Source organism: Musa acuminata, chromosome BXJ1-8, assembly GCF_036884655.1.
Source record: "Musa acuminata AAA Group cultivar baxijiao chromosome BXJ1-8, Cavendish_Baxijiao_AAA, whole genome shotgun sequence".
In the NCBI taxonomy this organism is placed as follows: Eukaryota; Viridiplantae; Streptophyta; class Magnoliopsida; order Zingiberales; family Musaceae; genus Musa; species Musa acuminata.
The window spans coordinates 52,757,458-52,783,871 of NC_088334.1; the positions used below are offsets into that span (position 1 = coordinate 52,757,458).

The 26,414-nt window shown below is 35.8% G+C and overlaps 3 protein-coding genes and 1 non-coding gene across 4 annotated transcripts; 2 read left to right on the forward strand and 2 right to left on the reverse strand.

The window, feature by feature from the left end:
- Positions 1-1,427: 1,427 nt before the first annotated feature.
- On the reverse strand, positions 1,428-13,346 carry LOC135588838 (DEAD-box ATP-dependent RNA helicase 10-like). Its single transcript, XM_065081180.1, has 13 exons — positions 12,864-13,346; positions 12,600-12,723; positions 12,431-12,500; positions 11,956-12,018; positions 10,046-10,120; positions 6,661-6,780; positions 5,779-5,820; positions 5,595-5,669; positions 4,059-4,205; positions 3,736-3,873; positions 2,187-2,298; positions 2,014-2,102; positions 1,428-1,892 (listed from the first exon to the last, which is right to left on the reverse strand). Exons 1-13 carry the CDS (start codon positions 12,994-12,996, stop codon positions 1,767-1,769), a joined length of 1,314 nt encoding a protein of 437 aa, XP_064937252.1. The 5' UTR covers positions 12,997-13,346; the 3' UTR covers positions 1,428-1,766.
- Positions 13,347-15,320: 1,974 nt separating this feature from the next.
- Positions 15,321-17,727, reverse strand: LOC135588839 (uncharacterized). The gene is made up of 5 exons (XM_065081181.1): positions 17,473-17,727; positions 17,341-17,390; positions 16,597-16,720; positions 16,388-16,492; positions 15,321-16,016 (listed from the first exon to the last, which is right to left on the reverse strand). The coding sequence occupies exons 1-5, from the start codon at positions 17,651-17,653 to the stop codon at positions 15,391-15,393; spliced, it is 1,086 nt and encodes a 361-aa protein (XP_064937253.1). The 5' UTR covers positions 17,654-17,727; the 3' UTR covers positions 15,321-15,390.
- Positions 17,728-18,917: 1,190 nt separating this feature from the next.
- TRNAS-UGA (transfer RNA serine (anticodon UGA)) lies at positions 18,918-18,999 on the forward strand. Its single transcript has one exon. It is a non-coding gene; the product is annotated as a tRNA-Ser (tRNA).
- Positions 19,000-19,150: 151 nt separating this feature from the next.
- Positions 19,151-25,163, forward strand: LOC135588840 (uncharacterized). Its single transcript, XM_065081182.1, has 4 exons — positions 19,151-19,387; positions 19,476-19,580; positions 19,672-19,798; positions 24,726-25,163. The coding sequence occupies exons 1-4, from the start codon at positions 19,151-19,153 to the stop codon at positions 24,944-24,946; spliced, it is 690 nt and encodes a 229-aa protein (XP_064937254.1). The 3' UTR covers positions 24,947-25,163.
- Positions 25,164-26,414: the final 1,251 nt, after the last annotated feature.

Sequence of the window (26,414 nt, forward strand, 5' to 3'; positions counted from 1 at the left end):
GGTAAAGATTCTTTGGAAGTAGATGTATGCAAGTTACTTTGGAGAGAAGAATTATAAAATTTAAAATCTTCATCAAAATCATTTTCTAAGTTCAAGAGAATAATAAAAAAATAACATAAATAGATTTATCAACGACTAGGGATCTCTAATTCAAAACTCGATAAGCTTTAGAGATAGAAATTTTTCAAGAAAAAAATACATTCCTCTTATAAGTTCTTTAGTTTTAATTTGTGCGATTGATTTCATACTAGCATGCCATAGTCTTTTATACTTAACCCATACATCATCATTTAAAGCTGAAAAATAAGTTTCGTTATGACAATCATCATGATCAATAGTATAACCATTATCCCTCCTTAAAGCAATCAAAGATTTTTATGTGGTATCTTTATGATACAAACATTATATTTAAATTTAATTTTATATCACTTATCATACTTATGCTTAATAAGTTATGTTTTAAACCATCTACTAATAAAATATCTCCAATCAAAAGATTTGATTTTTTACCAATAATTTCAATTTCAATGATATTTCATTTATTATTATTGTTTCGACCAGTGAACTTTGAAAAGTATGTTAGATATATGATCATATGCCTTTGAGCATCTTCTATCAATATGTTATCTTTTACTCATAGCATTCATTATAGACATATCTACAAGAAATGTGGGTTTGGTTTATATACCCATTTAATTTTGGATATTTGACGATATATCTACGTATCTTGACTTTTAGCATTAAGTCATTTATGGTTTCTTTAGGAACCCAAACTAATTTACGCTACCTATATTTTTTAAATGAACATATATAAATATAATAATCACATCTATCACAAAAATTATATTTAACTTTAGAAGGAACATATATAATGTGAGTCCTTTAACAAATGTAGTTGGCTTTTGTTTGGTGTTACTAATCACGAAGTCAATTCCTTCATTTCTATATACATTATCTTTATTTGCAAGAATCATGTTTAATAATTTATTACCGATTTAAAAAATTTCTAATGTTTGTTGTAATAACATATTTTCTTTTTTTGAATGAATCTAATTATTCATGTTTAGTGTAACAAACACACTATATTCTTCATATTCGATGCATCACGATTATACCCAACATTCGAGGAGACGTACAAGTTCTTGACATTAAATCATGACCTAACGGTCCTAAACCTTACTATAAAAAAAGCCCCTGATATGATGATTCTTTAGTACCTTCGACTCTTACAAACTCTGCAAACAGCTGACACCACCCAAAAGGTTAATTTGACCTTTGATTCTATCCTAGATGATGCACGTACATCAATAATGCCCAACTATATATATTTATCAAAGACAACTAGACCTGATAGCACAATTGAGTGTAATTAAACATGAGATAGAACTTAGAATTGAGGAGGGAATCTCCAATTTGTTGATTGAATCTGATACTGAATCGATTATCAAATTCCTTAATAGAAACGAGTCTTTTACATGACTTTTGCTCAACTGTTTAAGACATTTGGTCTAGGTTATTTATAAATGTATTTAGAGAAGAGAACAATAATACTAACTGGCTCATTTTTTGTGCTACGAGGAGCTTGATGGCCTCTTCCTAGATTGATTCAGTAATATAGCGGTTTTGCTTTTGGGAAAAAAACAAAAGAAATCTCAACAGCCACGATCACCAGCATGACAAACTCGCTTTAAAAATAAACAATTCAAACAAAGAAGGAAAAAAGGTCGACCTCTTCATTGAACTCATCTTTCTTCTGCTCGAAGATGTTACCATCTCTTGGATCTCTTTGATGCTTTTACCTTCTTGGAAATCCCAGCAGCATATTCCTCTGCTTCATCACCATCTTCTTCTACCTTTTTCCTCCTCTTATTGCCATTGCTGTCCTTAATTTTCTAGTTAACCCAAAAACAAAAAAAATTCAGTCGAAAGCTAATCCCCAATATGAAATATAATGCAATAAGAATTTGGATAAGGACTATACAAAAGAACAAATTAGAAACAGAAGTGAGATACCATGAGAGCAATCCTCTTGGCATCCGATACACGTTCCAAATATATAAGGACTTCAGTTTCATTTGCTGGGTATTCTGGTAGTTTTTTGCCTATAAAATAAATGGTACAAGTATATCAGTGCTTTCACAAGTCACTATATGACAGAGAGCATAACTAAAGATAGTGAAGCCAACCAATGAGCTGCTCTATCTGTAGGTACCACTCAACCTCATACTGATTCACCAAAGATATCGCCAACCCAGATCGCCCAGCACGTGCAGTTCTGCCCACACGATGGACATAATCCTGCAGTATGTCAGTCAGTACAAATTACGACATTAGTTGAATGAAAAACCACAAGAAAAAAAAAAAACTCCACTGGTACTTAGCAAAATTAAGGGTTATAGAGCACCAAAACCATTATAATGGCTTAAAAGTGGTGAGTATCAAAAGACTATCAGGATTTTGGAAGAGTTTATTTATGGAAACCATCTCAGTACAATTCAAATTCTCAAAAAGAAGAAAAGGATATCCAACCTATCATGGTACATAGTAACATGAGGCAGTGGTTGATGGCAAAACTACTAATTACAAGGTTATCTCAAAAGAACATTTAGAAAGTAGTTTCAATGCACATGTCAAATGTATCCTACAGTACTGCAAAGACAAAATTATTTACAGATATAGTAAATGACCTAACCTAATTGAAAAATATTTTGTATCTAACCTATGAACCTAGTTGTATATCGTCCATTCTATAGACTTAGCTTGAATAATATTGGTAGTTCAGGATACTACAGAATTAAGAACATCAAAGTGCTCCTCCAAATTATTAACTAAACTTTCTTAAAGGTTTAATATGAAATACTGACTGAATGCCCAAACGAATCATTTGACATTCATAAGGACCAACGTAAGTTCAAAAGTACGACTGAAATTCATTTCCTTAGATGATATGACTACCTTGATATTCATGTGAAACAAACTGATATCATGAGTAGGTAGTTAATCACAGTAGAATTTAGCAATACAGCCATCAGTACCGTATGCTCATCCTTAGGCAAGCAAAGAAAAACACTAAAAAGTATCATACGTACAGGAGAAAGGCCGGAACTACATTATACATGCATTTCGTGTTCAATTTTCAATTAATCAAGATGGGAAAGCAAGGTTTTAAATACCAGTCATTATCAAGATCAGTGTTGAACATATATCTTGATATTAGTACAAATCCGTTCATTTTTATATTGTATTAGTTGTTTAATAATACCGGGCAGTATAAATCGGTAAACCACTCAATATATTGGTACCCTACTGGTCGATGGCCTATTGTACTTAGTAGCAAACTAAGATTTACATCCATGATGTGAAGACATGTTTGATTAAGATTCTTTTTTCATAAATCAAAGGTGAGAAATGAAATGCACCATAAAAGCAATCTTTTCATCATGTGATTTAAGATGGAAAGTCAACAAGAAAATCCTTCCAGTAACTGACTACTTTTATTATTCAACTAAATAAACTTGATATTACTTAAGTTGTTCTAAGGCAAGAAACAAGTGTGAAATATAAGGTGGAAAGTCAGCGAGAAGGTTTTTATGCTATCTGACTCTTTATTATTCAACTAGAAAAACATGGAATAAGTTTGTTCAAGGCAAGAAATGTTGTCGACTACAGGAATTATAGGCTGCAACAGGCATTAAGAAAATGTGATGAACAATAATAAAGGGGGAAAACATGAACCTTAGAATTTGTAGGTATGTCATAATTTATAACTACATCAACTGAAGGGATGTCAAGTCCCCTGCTTGCAACATCAGTGCATATAAGGATGTTGCAGTTTCCTGATTTAAATCTGTTTAAAGCCCCCAACCTCTTAGCCTGTCAAATCAATTCCATAGAAGAAAAAGGTTAAGTCATTACTGCAGAAAATACTAATGACAGTTTCTAGTAATGTAAAGAGAAAAGGTCAGTTTCAAATTGCATGCTATAGTCAGAATAATGTTCACATAAGTTAATTATTCAACAAATGGATATCCATGTCTTTTTCAAAGAAAAATAGTTACCTGGCTCATTTGACCACTGATAGGGATGGCATTCATACCAATGTTCCGGAGAACTAGAGAGAGAAGTCGTGTCGACTCGCATGTTCGGGTGAATACCATTGACATGCTTCCAGACATCTCAGTCAAAATGTAAACCAGATAACAATCCTGAACCAAAACAAGAAGTCAATGGGTCAACTAGATCAACCAAATGACAGAATTGTCAACTATATCTGAGACAGGAATGATAATATTTCAGTACTATTACTTGCAGCCAATGTTTACAGTTACAGTCAGAAACCCATACAGTTACCTGGTTGGATTAGTTCGGTACCAGATGGTAGGGCCTACAATGTGTTGGTACACCTCGATATGGGTCCAGTCAAACGAGGGAGAGGATGAGGATGAGAATAAATAAGGAAGTAAATGAGGAACTGAGAAGGAGAAGGTGGATAAGGAGGAACCAGAGGAGGGGGTGGTGGTGGTAGTAGACGAGGAAACAAGCATGGAGACAGCGTAGGAGGCAAGTGGTGGCAGATGAGGAATGAGGAGAAGAAAGAGAAGAGGAGGAAGATGAGGGAAAGAACAGTGAACAGAATGAGATGATGGCTACGGTAATGCGAGGAAAAGGTGAGACAACGATGGCAAAGGCATAAGCAACTAGTGCTGCGAGACGAAGGAAAGAGATGGGAAAACAAAAGAAAAGAGGAAAACATTGGAACAAAAGAAAAGGCTGTTGAGGCTCTCAACAGCTGTTGACAGGGAGGAGGTAGGAGACAGCAACAGTGGAGGCTGCTAGGCATTGGAAAGAGATGGGGAAATGAGAGGAAAACAGGAAAAAGAAAGGAATCAAACAAAAGGTTATTCAGGCTATCAACTGTCAGCGGCTGTTTTGACAAGGGACAAAAAAATTATATACAACTATTTTGACCTTGACAGGATAATTTTGCTTGGTCAGCATGCCAATTCCTATAAAATTGGTAATACCAGACTGTACTGGTACCACCTGGTATTTAAAACCTTGCTTAAAGCTAATACTACCAACTTATGAGGGCTAGCAGAACTGGTCTGCCCATCTATGTTTTGTTGATCAGCTTAAGAATCGTTTGGGGCAGTGCTTATTGTGAGCATCTACTGCAGATATTGCCAGAAAACAGGGCACATCGAATAAATAACTTGCAGCCATATGCAAAATTCTAGTATGGTTTTCAACCTAGTTATTTACCATCTTAACAAACAATGGATTTAGAGATTATCTAGTCTAAATGGAGAAGCTTCACAATGATGTCCCCTTAATTTATTGAAACAAAAAAAAGAAATCCATAATCTAATTACATGCTTTTACAAGGCTATTTTGTAAGGAAAAAAAGTCTGGATGATGCAAAAGAATACAAAACTACTTGTGTTGTGTTAGAAATATCTTAAGCGATTTTTGCTATGATTGAATACTTTATGCAGTAAAACTAAGATATATTGTTCCAAAGTCAGTTTCAACTTTCAACAACCTCATATCAAGTCAAAACTAAAATATAATTAAAACAAGATAAAGTAAGCAACCTTATACTTTGCTGGAACTAAGCGAAACTGTTGCTTCAGTGTATCAACTGTGGAGTATTTAGAAGCAGCCTCAATCTGCAATCATCGATCAATTGATAGGCAAGCATTAGGGCAATATGGCCTTAAAAATGGAAGAGAATGCAAACATAAAATAAGAAAAATCAAAAACAATATCAGTGCCTACCTTCACAGGATTCCTAAGACAAGCCCGTTGAAGTTTGCTCACCTGTAGAAGAAACAAAAGTGTCTCAATCTGGAAAGACCCTAATATATTCCCAAATTAATGTGTCTCAAAAAAACAAATTTCATAACATGTTCACCAATTTGATATGTTACCATGAAAGGCACACCTCAGAATATGATTCAGAAGCCATGACATGGATGCCACACATCTTTTTACAGATATCATACAAATGAAAAATGACAAAGCTAAAAGTATGTATTGGTTATACACTCTCAATTATAGCACTTCTTAACATTTATGAAAGATGGATTTGAATACCGGTCAAACAGGTACATACAGATTAATATTTACTGGTCTGACTTAGTACTATCTAAACATATAGTTCTGTATTCATGCGTTAATTTTTTTATACCTTATTCAATGATACCACACTGGTACAGGTTGGTACACCACCCAGTACTGGAATTGCATGGATTTTTTACTGGTCATTACCATGTTTGAACCCAATTCGATAAATGACAGAAAGGCCAAATAGAACTGATGCAGCATACACAAGCACAACTTGTTAAGTGCCTGCATAATGGCACTAGAGGAAATTATAACACATGCATTAACTGTCAGATATCAATCAATAAAACAACAACTCATTTTCTAGCAAAATCAAGAGCTATATCATAATAAGTAGGAATATTTATAGGAAAATCAAATCCTACATGAATTGATCCCAGCATGCAGCACCAAATTGTCCCAGATAATTTAGGAAGAAGTATTTTCATTCAGACGATGGCACAGAAATTGCAAGTTCGGTGTAACTAATGCTAGACGTATAGATCCTTGTCCCTGAAGCTAGATACAAAAGTCCACTTGGAAATGTATACTGACCTTTTTTGTCATAGTGGCTGAAAACAGGTACGTCTTTCTTTCAGGAGGAATAACCTTCAAAATATCATCAATTGCTTTCTCAAACTCCAAGTTGAGCAATCTATCAGCCTCATCTAGGACCTTACCATCAGAAGATCAAACCAGGTCATTTAATAAATAAATTCTAATAGTTTATACTGACATAATTCTTCACAACCACTATTTAAAGAAAAGAATAGATATGTAAAAGGTGTCACCCTTCTCAGTTGAGAATAAACATAGACACACCACACACCAACACAAATACATACACAAACAAATGCATTTGTACACCCACACACAGAATAAAAGTTGATATGCACTAGGAGATGTCTGTCGCAATCAAATGCTTCTTAAATGGTTACTGCAGAATATCGCCAACCTCACCAACATAGAGTGAGAAATAAGCAAACAGCCTAAACTAATTAAAATGCTTGTTGAAAATCACACCCCATAAATTAATTAGTTTTACATGTGAACCTAACTACAACAAAATTTTGAAACGAAAAGACCACATAATTGATGACAAATAATTCTTCTGAAAATCTTTTGTTGCAACTTACTCTTGGCTAACATATTGCCACTGAAGTGATTTGACCATCTTCAGGTAAAATCATGGGCGTCAGGTTTGCAGCATGAATATTGTTTGGGTTCAATTTTAATCAGTTCTATAGCCAGTTTAAGAATTTAGGCAATTAAAGGTAGATGGCTATTAATTTTATCTATTGGTCACACATTGCCGAAGAAACAGTGCAAAGTATTGTAGTGTTAAAATAGCATGCTACAATAAGCTAGTTGGCAGGTTACAATTTTAGTTGTTATTATAATTAAGCTCTTTAAATAAAGTAGCTTCTTGCTATTTTTAGGAGTTCCGAGTCCTAAAAGAGTCTAATATGATTTAGGTCTGCTTTAAAGTAAGATACTGATTATTAGCAGTGGAAATTTTGTACTCTATGAATTTGAAAAATGTTATGCACTTTTCCATGGCTGCCACATCTCTAATAATCAATCTTCCTTCTATTTATTCATCCCCTTCACTGTTTATTATTATTAACAATATTCTGCATCTTTCTTCCTGTAGCAACCTTGTACTGCACATTGTGTTTTTGTCCCAACTATTTTAAGTCGGCTGTATACTGTATATATGTTTTGTTGTCACTGAGCTGCATAAGAAACCATAGCCTAAGTTAAAATTGTTGTGACAACACATTGAATTCTCAGTGCCACAGCAGGACTTTAATCATTCAAATAATATACCAATATGTTGTTAATCTAATTAAATTTAATTGTGGAGCACCTATACCTCCGTTCGAACATCACTGTAAGTTACTAGTGTTGGGCTGCACTCCATCTGACTTAACATGCCCTGGTAGCTTTAACAATGAAACTTCCTTCTCTAAATCTTTCAAAGCCCTTTTACATACTGGACAAAACAGTGCCATTGAACAAGTAAATATAGAAGTGCCCATAAAAGAATATAATGAGAGAAAAGCACTAAGAAGTTGCTACTGCAATGCCAATCAAGGAGAAGAATTGATGACTCCCTGAAAAAATTGAGTAGAAAGGAACATAGCTAGAAGTGAAACATTTACATAAAAGTTGTTGCATGGACAGAACCATTTCAGAAAAATGTTCGAACAAATTTATTGAATCCAACCAATTGACTTGGCCTCAGTTTTTGTTGATGTATTCTCCATTGGTAAATGTAATCACTCGTCTTATCACTTCACCAACAAACAAAATCAGAGCCTTGAGTCCTTTCTCATGTGTGGGCAACCTAGTGGGCAATCATCATGTCTAACAGATGTAGAAATTACGTTAGCTAACATTTGCTAAATAATCCATGACTTGATGAATGGCCATATTATCAGAGGTTTACTCTAAAAGTGTGACATCTACAGCAGTTAATAATATTAGGACTTCTAGATTTTCAGTGGTTTGCGTTATAAATTGCCTAGCATTGGCATTTTTCAAGATTCTCTTCATCTCTCGAGAAAAACTGACACACAACAATCATTGAGATCTTATTACAGAGTGAGGTTTAGCATTTTAACATTGATAACTTTTGGTGCACAAAGTATCACTTTAATTTGTCTTTTAGCAAGAGCCTGAGATATCTAGTTAGTTTTAAAAGTCTTCTAATAACAAGCAGGAAGTCAAAGAACATGAATGTCGATTAATGCCAATGTAACTCCAGCATGCATATTACACATCAAACCATGTTCTATATAATGGCAGTTTAAACCTGGTTTTATAAGTTATGGTTCATCTTGATAAGAAAAAATACAAGCAATCGTTGTTGAAATGCACAGATATGCAAACTGGCTTTACCATGCCACATCCAGTGAGGATAGAGAAAAAGAATAACCTTGATCAGAATGAACTATAGCTTTGTTACAGCCACCAAACTTTTCAAACTTTCAATTTAGCACACAATTCCTATGTAAGGCTTTAGCATTCAACAAGCGTACAGAAAATAAACAGATTGTATATCAATAGCAAATGCCTCTCTCTAGGTGCATTCACCACAATGGGCTAGCTCAAATCTCTGCATTTTCCCTGCATATCATGCAAGCAGTGCATAAACTAATGTAGATCCATACAAAATTTAAGTATTGCAATTACAAATGCATTTTTAGGTTCAAATCCTGAACTTCCTCATTAGACCAAATTGGCCATAGATATACTTCTGAACTAATTCCTTTATCTATTATTTGCTTCCAACATCCTTGTTCCTCATGCATAGATCTCCATTCTCATGATTTCTTACTATAAGGTCATTCTCCATGCTTCAATGCCCTTGCATTGCATAGCCATGATTCTGGGATACGCATATGGTCTCAAATGCTCAGATCCAAACACCAAATTCACAAATAGGTTTTCAAATTGCAACTGCAGACACCCAAACAAGACACCCTAAATCCATAGATGCTGCATATGAGATGCAAGTTTCCACTAATGCAAAGGCATTCAACATTTCAATGATCTAAGCAATGCAGATATATCTTCCAATCAAAGAATTATGACTCTGCCAGGATGACACTAAACAGTAACTATCCTAACTTTTTCTTTCTGTTGCATGATAATATTAGAGTGCATTTAACTTTAAATTTTCACATATCTGCAATATAATTCAAAATATAATCACCAAGCTGTCTAATGCAAAACATAATTTAGGGTTCAGCACCATTAATAGTTAGTGAATTGATTATTTCTGATGAATAGAATATAATTGCTTGTTTCCACTAAAAATATAATTGACACTTAGAACTACAAAAATAACAAGTCATAACATCAAAAATGTAGATGGAGAATATTATACTTTTGCAAACACACTTCACATCAACATGGTGCAATTGAGTCTTACCAAATACTTTATTGTGCGGAGACTAAAACCTTTTGTGTTAGTTAAATGATCCAAGAGACGCCCAGGGGTTGCGACCTACAAGAAATAGCATTTGTCAGATGACACAGCATTGACGCTTGAGAGGCAGAATTGACTTGTTGAAAGCTTCAATAATGGAAGACAAAAGTAATTTTATCACAGACAACTGTGCATATCTAGCAGGAGCTCCAAGAGTGTCAGATGTTTGGTTGTTACATAATTAGAAAGAGATGCAGAATGAGTAAATAGACTCCATGTCCTTTCTATGCTAAAATATATGCTAAATATAACTTTTTTCAAACAGATAATGAAATCAACTAAATTCTTTATGAGCCCATTGTTACCCATCTGAGTGGTTCACAATGGCCATAGAAAGCTAATATAAGATTGGAGATAGACCCCAAATCAGCAAAGAATTAGAATTAGGCCATTACTGATAAGATTAGTCAACATAACCAAGGACTGCTGCTTAAAACAACATATTTGCCCATAAGTTCTATAAATGATGCACAACCTATGGTGTAAAACATCACATTACGAAAACACCAAATACAAAAATAAGTATGCTTAAAACAGCATGATTGCTTACTAAGTATTAGTAATAATCAATGATTTAAATAGGCTCTCAGGCACTCGCCTAAGTGCTCGGGTGAGGTGAAGAAAGGCCCGAGCGCCTCGTGTGTCCACTAGGTGGCGTGCTTCAATGAGGCGCTCGCCTAAACATAGTCGCTGGGCACTTCAGGCGAGCGCTCGATTCAATTAGGCGAACCAAACCGGTTTAAGGCTGGTTCGGTTCATAGTTTCATACCTCGAAAGCCACGCTTCACGCCCACGCAACCATGAGGAACCCTAGTGCTGCTTCTACCCCCGCCGCCGCTGCCTTCACCGCAAATGTAGCGGACCGAGCCTTCCTTTGTTGTCGACGGATAAATCCGACGGCCCACGTAACTTCCTTCCACTGTCGAGAGAGAGGACCGCAGGTTCCTCGACCATCGATGGGCGCTCTCTGGAGCTTCCGTCGCTGCCGCTATCGCTACTACTGTCTGCAGCTTCCATCGTTACCACTGCTACTATCTACAGCTTTCGCTGTTGTCATTACTTAAGTTAATTATTTTAATTTAAATAATTATATTTTTTTAATTATATTTTATATTTTAATATTTCAGAGAATTTTTTTTCTCCCCCTCTAACTTAAGTAATATATTGTTAACAGTATATTTTTAATATAATATCATACTTTTATTTAAATAATTATATTTTTAATTATATTATATATTGAGCGCCTTAGGCGTTTTGAGACCTTGGAGCCTTTTAGCGCCTAACGCTTTTTAAATCATTAGTAATAATCATCTACCTAAACCTCATCAGAATAAATTGCCAAAAAGATTATATTTACTGTGTATTACCAAATAGTCTTTCTTCGTTGTTAAAAGTCTTTCGTTCTTCTAGAGATATTTCTTTTGGACAGAAAATAAGATAACATTGTAGGCCAGTATATTACTGATTGAAGAATGGACTGCCTGGGTAAGAACATAATATGAGAACATTTTGAATATTTCAGTACACCCTCAGATGACAATGATGAAGAGGTACTTTGAGTTTGAAATAAAGTATTCATTCTATGAGAACAAGTATAAATAAATTCTGAGATATATAGAGGGGCATCTCATCTTAAAAAAAGGCTTTTTAAGAAACATCCTCCTCCACTCAGGAGCTAATTCAAATCTCATTTCTGGTTTAAACTTGTGTGTGGTGACCACCGCTGATTATCCAGTAAAGTAGCTACACCAAGTATACAAAGTCACTAGTATAAATCATTATGACCTACAAGCCCTCTAAAAATTAACACAAAGGCAGACATACAACAAAAAATGATATCTACAACAACATACCACGATATGGGGACGCTTTCCAAGAGAAATTGCTTGCTGTGTCATGTCAACCCCTCCAACAAGCTGTGACAAAAAAAGTTCAACCAAAACGTCATACCAACATGAAAACATTAAAGCACAAATCAAGCCTTTAATATGATTAAATAAGAGCATCATCATTGAACTTCTCCATGAAGGAACTTTTGATTGAACAAAAATAATGCATATTGATTACCATGTTGACATGATCGAGCACAACAAATTTTAAAAGAGACATGACCCCACTTTAAATGCTCATACATCATATATTATGCAATAAAATTCCAGGATGAATTGTGTCATAAGCTTTTCTCGGAAATATACATGATTTATCAATTGGTATCATTCAACTCAATAAACAGTTGACAAAATATCATAAGTATAAGGCAAGGAAAACAAAATAACAGGTGCTGGATCCAGAACTACAAAAATTGTCTAACTAGATCCCAGAACTCACCACTGTACATTTTACGCCAATGCCAGACCCTAATGCTTCGAACTGCTCAGCAATCTGAATTGCCAACTCTCTGAAAACAATGAGGAACAAAACAAGAGGTGAGATCCATAATCACCAATTCACAGAACTTCTCACAAGGAAGATTCCAAGCAAGTAATTGCGAACGAACCTAGTAGGAGAAAGCACGCAAGCAAAAAAGGGTTGTGGAGTCTCCAACAAAGCTTGAATAATCGGGATTGCAAAAGCTCCTGTCTTACCCGACCCCGTTTGAGCCAGACCGATAATGTCTTTCCCTATCAACCAACCAAACAAAGTATTTCCACATTATTTTTTTGAAATTTCTATATGAAAAAAAAGCCACTGGATAATCTCGAACTTAACAAGACGAGAACGTCATGAAAAGTTACTAAAAAAGCCACAAGCGATAAGATACCTTCAAGGGCATACGGAATAGACTCGATCTGGATCTTCGTGGGGGCTTTCCACCCCAAGCTTTCGCATGCTTCGACCAATTCTTCTCTCACTCCAAGAGTTTTGAAAGTTTGCGGCGACCCATCCTCCGCCATCTCCGGAAACCTTCCCTTGCAAGAAGGAACAAAGCAGACGGTCCGCAGAAAGACAGCAATCGAGGACGGGAAATCGCAAACGGAACAATCTGGTGGAACCCACAGACCCTTCAAAACCCTAACCCAGAGACTAAATCTAGGGCCAGAAGAGAGGACACGGAGAAGGAGAAGGAGAGGAGGCAACGGGAGGGGCAGGCGGTAGCGCCGCCGCTTGAAGAAGAAGAAGAAGAAGAAGAAGAAGAGGAGGTGGGCGTGCCTTGGGTGTCACCGCAGTCGCCGCCGCAGATGATAGAGAGCAGCAGAGGCGAGCAAGGCGGGGGAGGAAGTCTCTTTGGCAGCGCAGGGTTATGCATATGCATAACTTAATAAAGTTTGGACATATTTGTATTTCCGGAAAATTTAATCTCTCCAAAAAAACCCGTGCTTTGAAAGATAACAATTAATCCTCGCTTTCGATTGTTTGCTGCCCGGCAAACCTACCTTAATTATTTGTTTTTTCCTTTGAAATTTTTAGCTCGATCTAAATAAATCATGACAATAGAGGTCGGTTTAATAAGTCAATCAATATTACGGCTGTCCTAAATAAATAATAACCAATAAAATCAAAAACTATATATATATAATCTTAATAAATATATAAAATATAAAATATTACAAAAATTAAAATTATGATTATAAATAAAATAAAATTCATATTATTGAATTAAAACAAAATTAATATAATATAATAATACATTAAATAAAATAATAAATGTTAACTATTAATTGTAAAAATTCTCAAAATTTGAAAAAGACTTACAATAATATTATGATGACTATTTTTTCTCTATTTAATTTTTAACAAAATGTATTTTTTACTGATTTCAAGGTTTAATTTATGTTTTTTTTTTAATTTTACACAAATTGAGATGAATTTATAACTCTTGTGGCAAAAAATATTTGAATATTGTAAAAGAAGATATTTTAAAAGTTTTGATTAAAAAATAGAGACCTGAATTATTCTGTATTTTAATAAATTGATATCGGTTTTTTTTTATCATATTCAAAACACAATGTAACCTCATTAAAAACTATTGTAATTCACACCTTCTACATTTTACCAAAAAATTTAAATTGTTAGAAACTTCGAATACAACTTATAAAAGCCTGAATGACTAACTATTCTACATTTGAAGTCTTTTAAAATAGGTTTTGTTTACTAATTTCAACTTTAAAATGTTGAATTTGTATCGATTTTTTTAAGTTTTGCCTAATTCGAGGTGAATTTACAGCCATTTGGGAAAATCACTTAAATATTATCATAAATTTGAAATTATCATAAAATGATTTTTTGATGTTTTGAGAAAAAAAAAAATTATGCTGTATTATTCTAAAACAGTGTAATTATGTCCAAAAATAGTGTAGCACATCTTTCATTTTTTTTCAAAAATTTTAAAATTTTAATAAACCTTGAAATGACTTGTCAGGGCCTAAATGATAATTTTTAAGCCTTTAAAATGGAAATTTTGTATTGATTTTAACCCTTCATCTTTTTTTTAATTTTACCAATCTAAAGTGAATTTATGATCATTTAAGTCAAAAACCATCTGAATATCATATAAGGGGATTTTTTTTAAAAAAAGTCAATTTTGAAGTCTTTAGAAAAAATTGAAAAAAAAAAAATCTGAATCACACTCTTTTTAAATAGGGTTGCATGGTTTTAGAGGCTTTTTTTTTCAAAAAAATTTACTTTTAAAAAACATTGCAAATACTAACAAAGACCTAAATCACCATCTTTTTTCTATTTTTAAACCTTAAGATAGATTTTTTTTTTTTTACTTATTTTAGTCATGTAAAGATTAAATTTATGTTTTTGTATTTTTTTTCTGATTTAAGGTGAATTTACAACCACTTATGATCGGAAAATCACTTTTATTAAGAAAACAAAATTTTGAAAGACTTTAATTACTACACTATATTCGAATATAGTTAGACTATTTCTTTTGTTTCATTCACAAATAGTGTAATTCACCTTTCATTTCTGTAAATACTTTTAAATTATTTCAATGATGAAAATTCAAGATTTTATGCTTGGGGAACTATAAACCAAGGTCTGCCATACCGTATCCGGTCTACGACAGACCTTGCTATAATCCAAAATAGAATCAAATTTCCAAATGAATTAAGCACATCTTGTGAACCGAAATTTCAGGAATGACAAAATCTAAGCAATTCCTGATGTGTCATAGAATTTAAGATTCTAATTTATGGATCAGAAGCATCAGGTAATGATATATATATATATATAGGCCTCTAGTTTATTTGGATCAGGAACAATTTGAGGGTATCCAAAGAGCCACACTTACTAAAATCGTTACAAGAATCTACTCTACTAATAAGAAAAGGCCTCTCTCCCTACTTGAATGAGAACTTGAATTGCATTAGGTGCTTGTAAACCTGCCCGGGACTATAAATCTGGCTAGGGAAGTTGGGGTGGTTCACTGAGTCAGGGAAGCCTTGTGTCTCCAAGCACAGACCGTCATGTATCTTGTAGTAATGCCCATTCTTCCCCCTCTCGTGCTTCAGGAAGTTACCCGTGTAGAACTGCACCCCGGGCTGGTTAGCCCAAAGCTCGAGCACTCTCCCGGAGCCGCGACCGTCCTCCACGACGGCAACCTTCCTCACACCCTGCACGTCCGCGGGCGAGCTGAGAACATAGTTGATGTCGTACCCACCGGGGACGCGGCCGATCTTGCTCCCGATCTTCGCCGGGTCGCGGAAGTCAAAGGGAGTCCCAGAGACGGACTTGATCTCGCCGGTAGGGATGAGCTGGTCGTTAACGGGGGTGATATGGGAGGCGAAGATTTTGATCCTGTCCTCGAGGATGGAGCCGCTCTCGTGACCGCCGAGGTTCCAGTAGGTGTGCTGCGCTAGGTTTATGGGTGTGGGCTTGGTCAGCGGCACCGCATGCATGATGACACTCAAAACGAAGTCGTCGTCGATTTTGTAGGTGACGTAGACATCAAGATCACCAGGGAAGCCTGTTTGATGATGCAGAGCAGGCAAAAAGATTGTTAACTGCAGTGCAGTCATTATTACTAGCATTTATTTAGTACATTGTTTATCTTAATCTTCATATATATTAGATCTTTTTTCTATTTTTCTCCTCCAGTTTAAGAGGTATCGTTCTATTGACAATCGTCTTTCATCAGTTTTAAGCTTTCTCACACTTGGAGAATGAAGTTATGTCGATATGCATCATCATGTTCATCTTTTTCGTCACAAAATAAGATAATCAGAAACACTAGAATTAGCAAAGAAACCACAAGATGGGTAAAAAGAATTAGGTCACATCTTGTAGTGCATAAAATGGAAGCTTAATGTAATTAAAAGGAGGAGGAGGGAATTATACCTTGCTCTCCATCGAAGCTGCGATAGTACAAGGTGATGTAAGGATATTCTCCATCAACCTTATCTTTCACAGTCCAAATCACCCGACCGAATCCTTTAGGCCCACCTAATGCAGAATAATAATAACAATCGATAATAATAATAATAATAATAATAATAATAATAATAATAATAATAATAATAATATATCATGAATCAAAGGAGACATACCGTGGAGAGTGTTGTTTCCGTCGTTGGGCAAGAGATGATACGTCCTCCCATTGAGAGTGAACCGTGCATTTGCAATCCTGTTGGCAACTCGTCCCACCAATGCTCCAAAATTGGTGGTGTCGTTCTGCACAAACAAATGCAATGTATTGTGGAGCTATTCAATTAATCATAATCTTCAGTACGAAATCTCCAAGTCAAGAATTAACTTATTTCTCGAAACCAATTTTTAAGATTACATTTGCGTGATGTACGTCTGCGGATTGACATGCTACTATGACAATGACTGCTATTGACATGCTATTGTCCTTTACAATAAACTTAATCTTAAAAGAAAAACAATATTTATTAGAAATATTAGTAAAGAATTGAAGACTTAAAACTGACAATATTACCTAATCATAGTTTGAAGCGTCCCATTAAATAAATATTGTTGTTGAGTTTTGATGTAATCAACTAATGGAAATTAACTAAAATAAAAGTCGAAACTCTTTTTGAGTTTTTGAAAGATATATACTACTAATTGATATAAACTTATAAAGAGGATGATGAATGAAATCAACCCAAATGTCGAGAAAAATACTTTGCTGCCATTTCCAACAAAATAACCCTAAAAGGACAACCTAATCTGGACATCAAAATGATCAACTTGTCGAATCTGTACACATGTTAGAAAGGAAGGAACTCATTGCTATGTTTCGCAAGAACAAGGAAGAGATGCATCCGTAAGGGATCACGATTTCTTACAGTATAAGGGCGGATTCCATCATATCCGAGAGCTATGTCAGCCAACTTCCCTGTCACGTAGAAGCAAAACATGGTAACCGACGTGCATTATTGCTACAGAAGAACACAACAGTAATATCTGAAATCCTCAACCTTTGGAGTCAGGGAGAACGACCGAGGTAATCGTCGCACCCCAGTTGGTGACTTTGACGGAGAACTCCCCTCTCCTGAGCTCATAAATCCCGACCCTCTTCCTCGGCGCGCCAGCAGAAACGCCTGCGGTGGCCAGAAGCAGAAGAGGGAGGAAGAAAAAGAGCACCGAGATCCTCGCCATGGCTGGTCTTGGCGGAAAGAAGAGAGATGAGGAAGAGGAGGGAGAGAGGTGACAGTATTTTTTTTGTGCCGATCAGAAATGGTATTTAACGTGCTGCGGCGACAATAGAAGAGACGGATTTGGCTTGTTTGGATAGGATGGAATTCTACCGAATCTTTCCTTGATTCATGGCGGCAGGTTTGTTCTTATCCAAGTGGTGGTATATTGGATATAATTTAGGATACTTTGGGATAGTATTGATATGCAAATGGGAGCCGTTGGTCTTCTTCATGCATTGCATTTTATGAGGAGATAAATAGAGGAAGTAACAACATTCCAAAACAAAAGAATTAATTTCCCTAGTCTATACAAATATCCCTGGATCAACCATCGAAATAGTATCTAGTTAATAACATCCTTAATGAAAATATCGCCAATATTCACCATTAAGGATTTTTTTTTTCCAAAATAAAAAAATAACTAGATTTCATAAAAGGGTACATAATATTTTTCCGTTGAAAACACTATAGTCCTATAATATTTTCAAAATATATATTTTCTTAAATGTTCTCTATTAAACATTCAAATAATTTTATCTTTTCTATATAAGCTAGAGTGTTTTTTTTTTTTTTATAACAATATGGTTAGAGTGCTTATACCATATTTTCAAAAGCACTGTAGCTCTATTATAAAACACTATAATAGAGGGAAATGGACTTTAAAAAAAATTAGAAAATACTTTTGAACTTTTTTTATGCATTCATATAAAAATTAGTTGAAAAATACTTATGATTCCTACCTATACTAGGTGTATGAATCAAACCTAAAATGCTCAGTTATAGTAATTTTTTTTTACTAATTTATATTTTTTTAATAATATAAAGAAAAAACTATAATGCAGTAGAAAATCACTATAACTGGGGTAGGAAAAGAGATGAAAAGGGAGGAAAAAGGATAGGTGTTTGGTGACCAGATAGATCAAAGGTATATTCAAATTTAGGTAAAGAAGGACATGATTAGGAAAATATGGAAAGGAAGTATCTTTTGAAAATAAAAACCTAAACAGAGGAGACTTTTTTTTTTGAGAAATCATCCAACAATATTTGAATTTTAGTAAGAACATTAATGTTTTTTCCTCTACAAGCATGTGCGGAAAATTTAATATTTTATAAAAGTATCCATATTTTAAAATTTTCAAATATATTATATCTATAATAAAAATATTCAATATATATAATCTATTTAATTATAATTTTATATTTTAAATCATTACATTTCGACACCTGTCGATATGTCCGAGTGGTTAAGGAGACAGACTTGAAATCTGTTGGGCTCCGCCCGCGCAGGTTCGAACCCTGCTGTCGACGAACTAAATTTTTTAATGGCATTTTTTAATTTTTGAATTTTCTCTTTTAAGCGTTACCTTCCCGACTCGAACCACTCTTTTTCTCCCTCTTTATTCCGTAGCACCATTGCAGTCATTCTGCGCCAGCCCCCGCTCTGTCTCTGGTCGGCGCCATGGACGCGGGAGAGGCGGCCACCTTGCCGGCTTCGGTGGAGAGCCTGGTGGTGGTGCACAACGTGGCGAAGCGCCACAACGTGGGGACGATGGTTCGCAGCGCCACCGCTTTCGGCGTGTCGGAGATCGTCCTCGTCGGCCGCCGCGACTTCAACGCCTTCGGCAGCCACGGATCCACCTCCCACCTCCGCTTTCGCCACTTCCACTCCCTCTCCCAAGCGCGCCACTACCTCAAGGCACTCTCTCATAAACCCTCCTCCCAATCTAGGGTTTCCATTTCGCGTTAATCTGGTCCTCTTCATCCACTTCTCATCCTACTTTTAGGAGGAGAGGAACTGTGACGTATGCGGGGTAGAGATCACCGATGGGGCGCTCTCCATCGCGGATCACCCTTTCAGGAAGAGCACAGCTTTTCTCCTCGGCAACGAGGTCTGCTCCGCTTGCATTGAAGTTTTTGCTCCTTATTCTTTTTCTTATGATTATGAACATTTTTTTGGAATTTCTTCTTATCGTGATGAAGGGAACGGGGCTCTCCGCGAAGGAGTGTGAGATATGTGACTTCTTTGTTTACATTCCCCAATACGGATGTGGAACTGCATCACTTAATGTCACAGTTGCGGCTTCTATTGTACTGCACCACTTCGGAGGTAATTTTTATTTCCTTCTGCTATCCAGAAGCCATTTCTTTTCTCTATATTGATCTCATTTTTTTAATTCAAGAACTGATGTCTGTTGCTTTAGATAAGTGCGTTATATAATTGATGTACTGTTATATGGTGCATTTTTATGCAACAATTAGAAATTTACTATTAAGTAAATTTAATAGCTAAATACAAATGTCACAAGCTTTAACCTCCTAATTTAATAGCTATGAAGGATGTCCACTTTCTAGTGTACTCGAGAGTTGTTGAAGTTATCGAGAAACTAGTTGCAAGTATGTATGCTAAAATGTGATTTGACTAGAACTCGAAACTGCTGTACAAGGTCTGTCCCACGGTTGTCCATGCAGAAAATTGGCAGCTTGTCTGTTTGTTTATTCATTCAAAATGTGAAGCTTTAATTGTAAGGAGAAGTGCCTGGACCTTCCATCTTCTCTCCACTTTGCTTTCCTAGATGACATTTAAGATGAAGGTCTTTGTGCATACACTGGATTTTGGAATTGCAATTCTACTTTATATCTTTAGGTTTTCTATGATAACTTCAAAACTTTTTTGGATGCACATTGATGTTTGCTTTTATTAGATTAAACCTAGAAGCAACCACTATAGATTATTTGAGAACTTTTTTTTTATTCATCTTGATGATCAAATAGGTCCATGGCGTCTATTCATAGATATTTGTAACCATATCTTTCTGCTCTCTGCCATTCAAATTATTATTTACTCTTCTATGAATACAAAGCATAGTAGTTGTTGAGCATCTAATTGTTATGAGAATTTGTATGTTGATGTGATTTTGATTTAAGGCCTTTAGCAACCAAACCATTGCATTCAGTGTTTTCAAAAGGTGCTCAGATGAGGCGAGGCGAGGCGAGACACGAGTAGGTAGTAACATGACGGGGCGAGACGTTTCAATAAAGTGCCACTCGGCGTGCGCTAGAGCTTAGGTGCTGGGCAACTTGAGTGTGCGCCCAAGCCAAATTGGTCGTGGCTCAGCCTAGGTTTGAGTCTAGGTGACTAAGTTGGTTTAACCGAACCAACTAATGCCACTTACCCCCCAACCCAGTGAAAGCAACAAGCGAAACCCTATGCTTCATCCGCTGCCATTGGCAACTTCATCCACCGCCATTTGCAGCTTCGTCTGCTACCATTTTCCACCTTCCCCCACCTTCCTCCACAGCCTTGCGCCGGTTACTTCTCCATCTCCTCTCTTTCTTATTTTATAGGTAATAGCCTTTTACACTGTTAAGAAGAACGTACCTTTTCGTTACTCATACAAGTTAAGCACTAGAAGTGTAGTGATAAATGATGTTACATCAAAATGTCAAGGTTTTATTCCAAAAGTCAAGAAAATAAAAGGGATCTACCATGCTGTCTTTTATCTGTCTTTTTAGAACTTCAATTAGGAATTTTAACCTCAGTCACTTGATGGTTTGAAGAAAAGGGAACATTTGAACAGCCATGCAGCTTACTTGGCTGGTATAAAAAGACAAACAGATCCAGTATGGTCTCCATGTTTATTAATCTTCATAAAGAACTACAGTGATAGCATTTCTATGGCCTGTGTCCATCACCTCTTCTAGAAAATACACACACATTATGTATAAGTAAGCTTATGAGAGCTGTTAGGTAGGCATAATTGCAAGAGATATAATTTGGTAATTTATATGATTCCAATTTGATGTGTCATTTTTATTTTTATGATCATATTTAATTATTTATCAATCGTAATATATATTTTTTAAATTTTAATATTCGGGAGCATCTTGCTTTGCTCGGGCGGGCATCTCCTTGGATGTTTTGGAACCTTGGTGCCATTTGGTGCATAGCACTTTTAAAACTACTGATTGCATCTACACATATTTCAACTGTAAATTGTATATATGTCCATACAGATTAGGACAGGTTTCCACTAAAATGATTGCTGACAATAAGAACTTCTCTATAGTTGTTAAACACCATCAGTGAATGCACTGACAAAAATGATTTGAAGTAGTTCACAGTATTTCACTAGTATAAAAGAATAAAATAGGAAGTAGTCCTAAACTGTACCTTAAGTTGCGAGCAAATAGAAAAAAACTATATCCTCAATCATGTAACCCACCACATAGTATAACTTATATTCATGGTACACTTTTTTTATTATGGAAAATATTAAATGGATGTGCAAAATGCAGATCTGTTAACTATTGAAAATTATTCAAAATTATATCATGAGAAATTAAAGAAGATTTCAGTGTGATGGGGGGGGGGGAGGGGGCAGAGTCGAGGTGTCCGTGCTGCTTTTCATGAATCTCAGCGTACCCATCTTTCTTTGGTATTTCTTGGCAGATTTTGATTCTTTCAGTCCAATAAAAGAAAATTGAATTCTAATAATTTCTGGAATTTGCAGTGAGTTTGTGTCAGCAGTTTGTTTACTTGATTTGAGTAAGAAACTCCGAAGCACATAAGTTGAACTAGCAGTAAGTAAAGTAAACAGCGAGTTTTGGAAGCTCTGCCGTGATTTTAATCAATTCTCTCATATAAGGTAGGGTCAAAGGGGGGAGCCTTGACACTAGAGGTCGTTCTCACTCATGTATTGCTTAAATATTCATCTGAGCGAGATGGTCATTCATCCCACTCCGAAGGGCACTTTCCTAGTGGTTTGCTTTCATACTCAACACCCGTATACACACTGCTGACAGCTGGCTCAACGCACCCCACAACAATAAGAAGTTTGCATTATGCTAGGTAGATCAAAATCTTGCTTTCGTCGAGTTTCAGGGAACAAGCAAACAAGCTTAGTTCTGTTGTGTTTATGTGAGTTCCAGACAAGCCGTTACAGGGGCAACATAGATTAGTTATAATTTGAGTTTACCCTGCCTTAAACGACAAGAATGTGCTTATTGACAACTTGACCAAGATGAGGGAGCTGGTATACTTGGGGGCCCGGGGCACATCGTCGGCTCATCCGAGTCAAGATAGATCCTGAGAAGATGAAATCTGTAAGGGAATGATCACAGGTATAGAAAGAGATAGTAAGAAACCACTAGAGACTCACCCCTATAATATTTGATTGATGTCGGCACGCCGAAGTAATAAGCTAACGCACCTGGCCAGAACAGAAAATCATTCCAGTTGTGAGAAAGCAGAAGTCAGAAAGAAAATAAGAAAAATTAGGCAGTGGATATATCCTTCCTGTCCTAGTGGTATGGTTAAAATAAACTTCTTCCTCTGAGGAGAACTCCAAGACTTATTTGCCTAGTTGGTCTAGGGAGAAAAAGTAAATCAATTTGGCTTTCTCATGGTCTTTGGTTTGTATGTACCAATGGTTAATGAGTCATGGACTATTACTTATATATAGTAATTAGTCAAGTAATAGAATGGATTCTTTTGTTCCTAAAGAACTTATAACGTTCATTGCTCAAATATTGTAAGGTGATTTCATGACATGCAAGGAAATTATATGTTAAAGGCATCAAAGAAACTATTGACACCAAAAGATGCTAAATTAAGCAATGATCCTGATAAGGATTATATTACAATTTTGTTTGAAGATTAATCTCTAGGGATGGAACCCTATGGAATTGTAAACAACTTACATTTTTAAAACATATGATACTAGATAACTGTAAAATTCTCTTTACACTATAATGGATGTTTCAAAATATGTTGTCTTTAGGTAGAAACCATATTATGGAATATTTAATGATTTTGGAATACAGAAGTTGTGGTAAAATTTTGGAAGCTAAATTTGATTTTTACGATGCCATTCAATATAGATCTCTACCTATAGGCCTCCAGAAAATTCTATGAGAAAGAATAATATGAGATATTATCACTACTAGTTGGACTAGTTTTATTTTCCTCAATAGAGTTTGATGGCAGAGAATTGATCCATGATGCCAACCTTTACTAATGCATTTAATATATTTAGGAGGTTTAATGCCTATATGGGAAAGCTTCTGGTGGACTGGAAACAGATCTACATGTAGACCTCTAGAGTTGCAAATATATAATTTCCTTGCTCTTATGTTACAGATGCACACCTTGGATCTTTGTATGTGAGCAAATATCTTTCAGTTTTGTGCATGCAAATATGAAGATTTACCATGAATACAAGCAACGGTCCTATACTCAAGATTTTTTGCTAATTTTTGCAGCATTTACACAGTTTTTTTTCTTTATGCTGTTTATGGTTTTTTATTGGGTGATAGATTGATTTTTTCATTGTATTATATGTGAAATTAATTTACTTTGCATTTTGCAGCTTTGGTGCTTTAACTTTTTCTCTTAGAATTCTTGTTTTCCTTCTCCCATTTGTTCTGTTGAACTGGTTTCTTTATGATATCTGCTCAATTTAACTCACTTTACAGTGCACTGCTCTAATAGAGTAACCAATTCAGTAAAAGGGCTGCACTTACAAAGTTGACAATCAAACAAACATCTCATGGCTAGTTGATTGTTGGCAATGATGTGTATCAATGGCAACTAAACATCTGTCAAGGAAAGCTATCCTAGAACTAAAAGATTTCAGAGATCTGTTGTTTAAGGTTAGAGGAATACTTCTCTATATGAAGTAGAGGACAGGTTGTAGTGGTATGCTAAGAGCTAGGGAATTTATATTCTCTTGATCTTTACAAATTCTTGAGTTGTTATCAATCTGTTTCTGGGAAAAATGTCAGTGATATGCCCTGGAATTCATTGCCAAACTTTGCACACTCAACGTGCGTTATGACACTCTTGCCTCTGCGTCTTTAGCATCTTGTTTGATGACTAACATTTTCTTTTTGATGGGTTTTAAGATCAGTGAATTCTGCAATTTTAAATAATTTGAACTCTATGATACTTGGTCATGCTGCAATGTAGTGTTGTTCATTCCTTTTCTGTTTCCGCTCTCTTACGCTCTCGTCTCCTTTCTATGGGATCCCTTCAGTTTGGGCAGGTTTTCCTGAAAGAAGTAGAGAGGGCAACAAGTTCACCGTAGCTGAGAAACCCGTCAAGCAGATTAGGAGGAATTATTGTGCCAGTTCGGTTGAATCCATTGTGGAGGAGCGGAAGAGCAGACAGCAATCAGCTTCTATAGATATCTTCGAGGAGAACGGGACCAATGATTCCAAGTTGACAAACCTTTTGGAAGCCCTGTTTGATGATTGAGTGCAGTGTATGACCATCTGAGAGGAAAGATAGATGGTCATCTCGGGGAAGCTACATACATATACACTACTAGTAACCTAAACTTAGGTCAGGCAGCTTCTTTTATTTTTATTTTTATTTTTGATGTGTTAGCTAGTTTGTATGAGTACGTTACAGTTTTTATGACTTACACATTTATTAGTTGATTTTGAATTATACATGACTTTGAATTCCCGTATATACCATGTTTAATGTGGTCGAAACCCTAAACATTCAACTGAATGAATGCTGTAACCGAGTTCCTCTTCATTTCTTTGAGAGTCTGCGTCAGAAATTAGTTGACTTGCATCCTTTAGAAGTGACGCTACACAACTATTCCTTTCACAACGTAATCTTGTTCTTAGCAACACTGATATTTGCTCTAAAGAACACATCTAAGATCTTTATATATTACCTACATCATTTCCATGTCTTATTTAAATGTCATATACTTAATTATTTTACGTATCTTTCATGTGACTAACTGGCTCATCAACTTGATGTCGTTCAGCAGGAGCAGCAGCAGCAAATGTTGTCTCTCTTTTTTGCGTTGGAGTAGAACATATTTATATACACCACACACCTCATGGTCTGCACTTTCACTGATCTGTCGCCAATGGCAGTAAAAGGAGAAGTAATTATTCCATGTCTCAAACTGGTGAAAGAATGCTTCTCTTTACGTTGTTTCTCACTCAAAATGCTTGCTAACAGGACAAGATCATGCATCCAACTAAGAACTAGGAACAAAGATTATTTTAGAACGGGAAAGCAGTAACCCATGAATCCAAGAGTACCTTCCCTATGGCCGTTCCATCTACATGTACACACATAGCAACATCAATTTGAATCTTTTCGCTACTTCTTGTGTGTTTTTTGCTGATAAGGACATGAATCAAACAGTCAAAGCAGTCAAGTCCTTGTTGATAATTAGAAATAGACCTCGGTCTTAGCTGTTACTTGTTTTCTCTGTTGTGAGTACTGAGACTGCTGTCCTCCTATCGCTTGCCTTTCGGTGGCATGCGCCGCAAAAATGACTGACGACACAACCGATAACAACTCCCCTCCTTTCCCGTTGGCGATCCATATCTTCTGTACGAAGATGATGGGAGAGAACACTCACAGAAAGAGACTGAGAGAGAGAGAGAGAGAGAGAGAGAGAGAGAACAGCTTGACTGACGAGAATTTGCAGTCGGGAAAGCCCCGTCCACCTCGAATGATATGCTTTGGGAACCGCGCTATTCTACTAGTCAAAACACTTGGAAAGAAGAAGGAAGAGAGAACCTAAAGTCTGCTTTCAGAACCGTGCAGTTCTAGTCGTCTTTCTTAGGGTTACTGGGGACCCAAAGCCACCTGAAACTGTACAGTTCATAGCCTCAGAGATTAATCATGTACAATTCACCTACTTCCACTAAACCCAACTCATTGCAAACACAACAAACACTCGTAGGCG

Coding starts and splice junctions, on each gene's coding strand:
- LOC135588838 (XM_065081180.1), bottom strand. CDS start 12,996: ATGGCGGAGGATGGGTCGCCGCAAACTTTCAAAACTCTTGGAGTGAGA. Junction 10,121..11,955: donor GAAAGCGTCCCCATATCGTG/GTATGTTGTTGT, acceptor TATTTCTTGTAG/GTCGCAACCCCTGGGCGTCT. Junction 5,670..5,778: donor GTCTTAGGAATCCTGTGAAG/GTAGGCACTGAT, acceptor CGATGATTGCAG/ATTGAGGCTGCTTCTAAATA.
- LOC135588839 (XM_065081181.1), bottom strand. CDS start 17,653: ATGGCGAGGATCTCGGTGCTCTTTTTCTTCCTCCCTCTTCTGCTTCTG. Junction 16,721..17,340: donor ATGGAATCCGCCCTTATACT/GTAAGAAATCGT, acceptor TTGTTTGTGCAG/AACGACACCACCAATTTTGG. Junction 16,493..16,596: donor CGGAAACAACACTCTCCACG/GTATGTCTCCTT, acceptor ATTCTGCATTAG/GTGGGCCTAAAGGATTCGGT.
- LOC135588840 (XM_065081182.1), top strand. CDS start 19,151: ATGGACGCGGGAGAGGCGGCCACCTTGCCGGCTTCGGTGGAGAGCCTG. Junction 19,581..19,671: donor CTTTTCTCCTCGGCAACGAG/GTCTGCTCCGCT, acceptor ATCGTGATGAAG/GGAACGGGGCTCTCCGCGAA. Junction 19,799..24,725: donor TGTACTGCACCACTTCGGAG/GTAATTTTTATT, acceptor GGATCCCTTCAG/TTTGGGCAGGTTTTCCTGAA.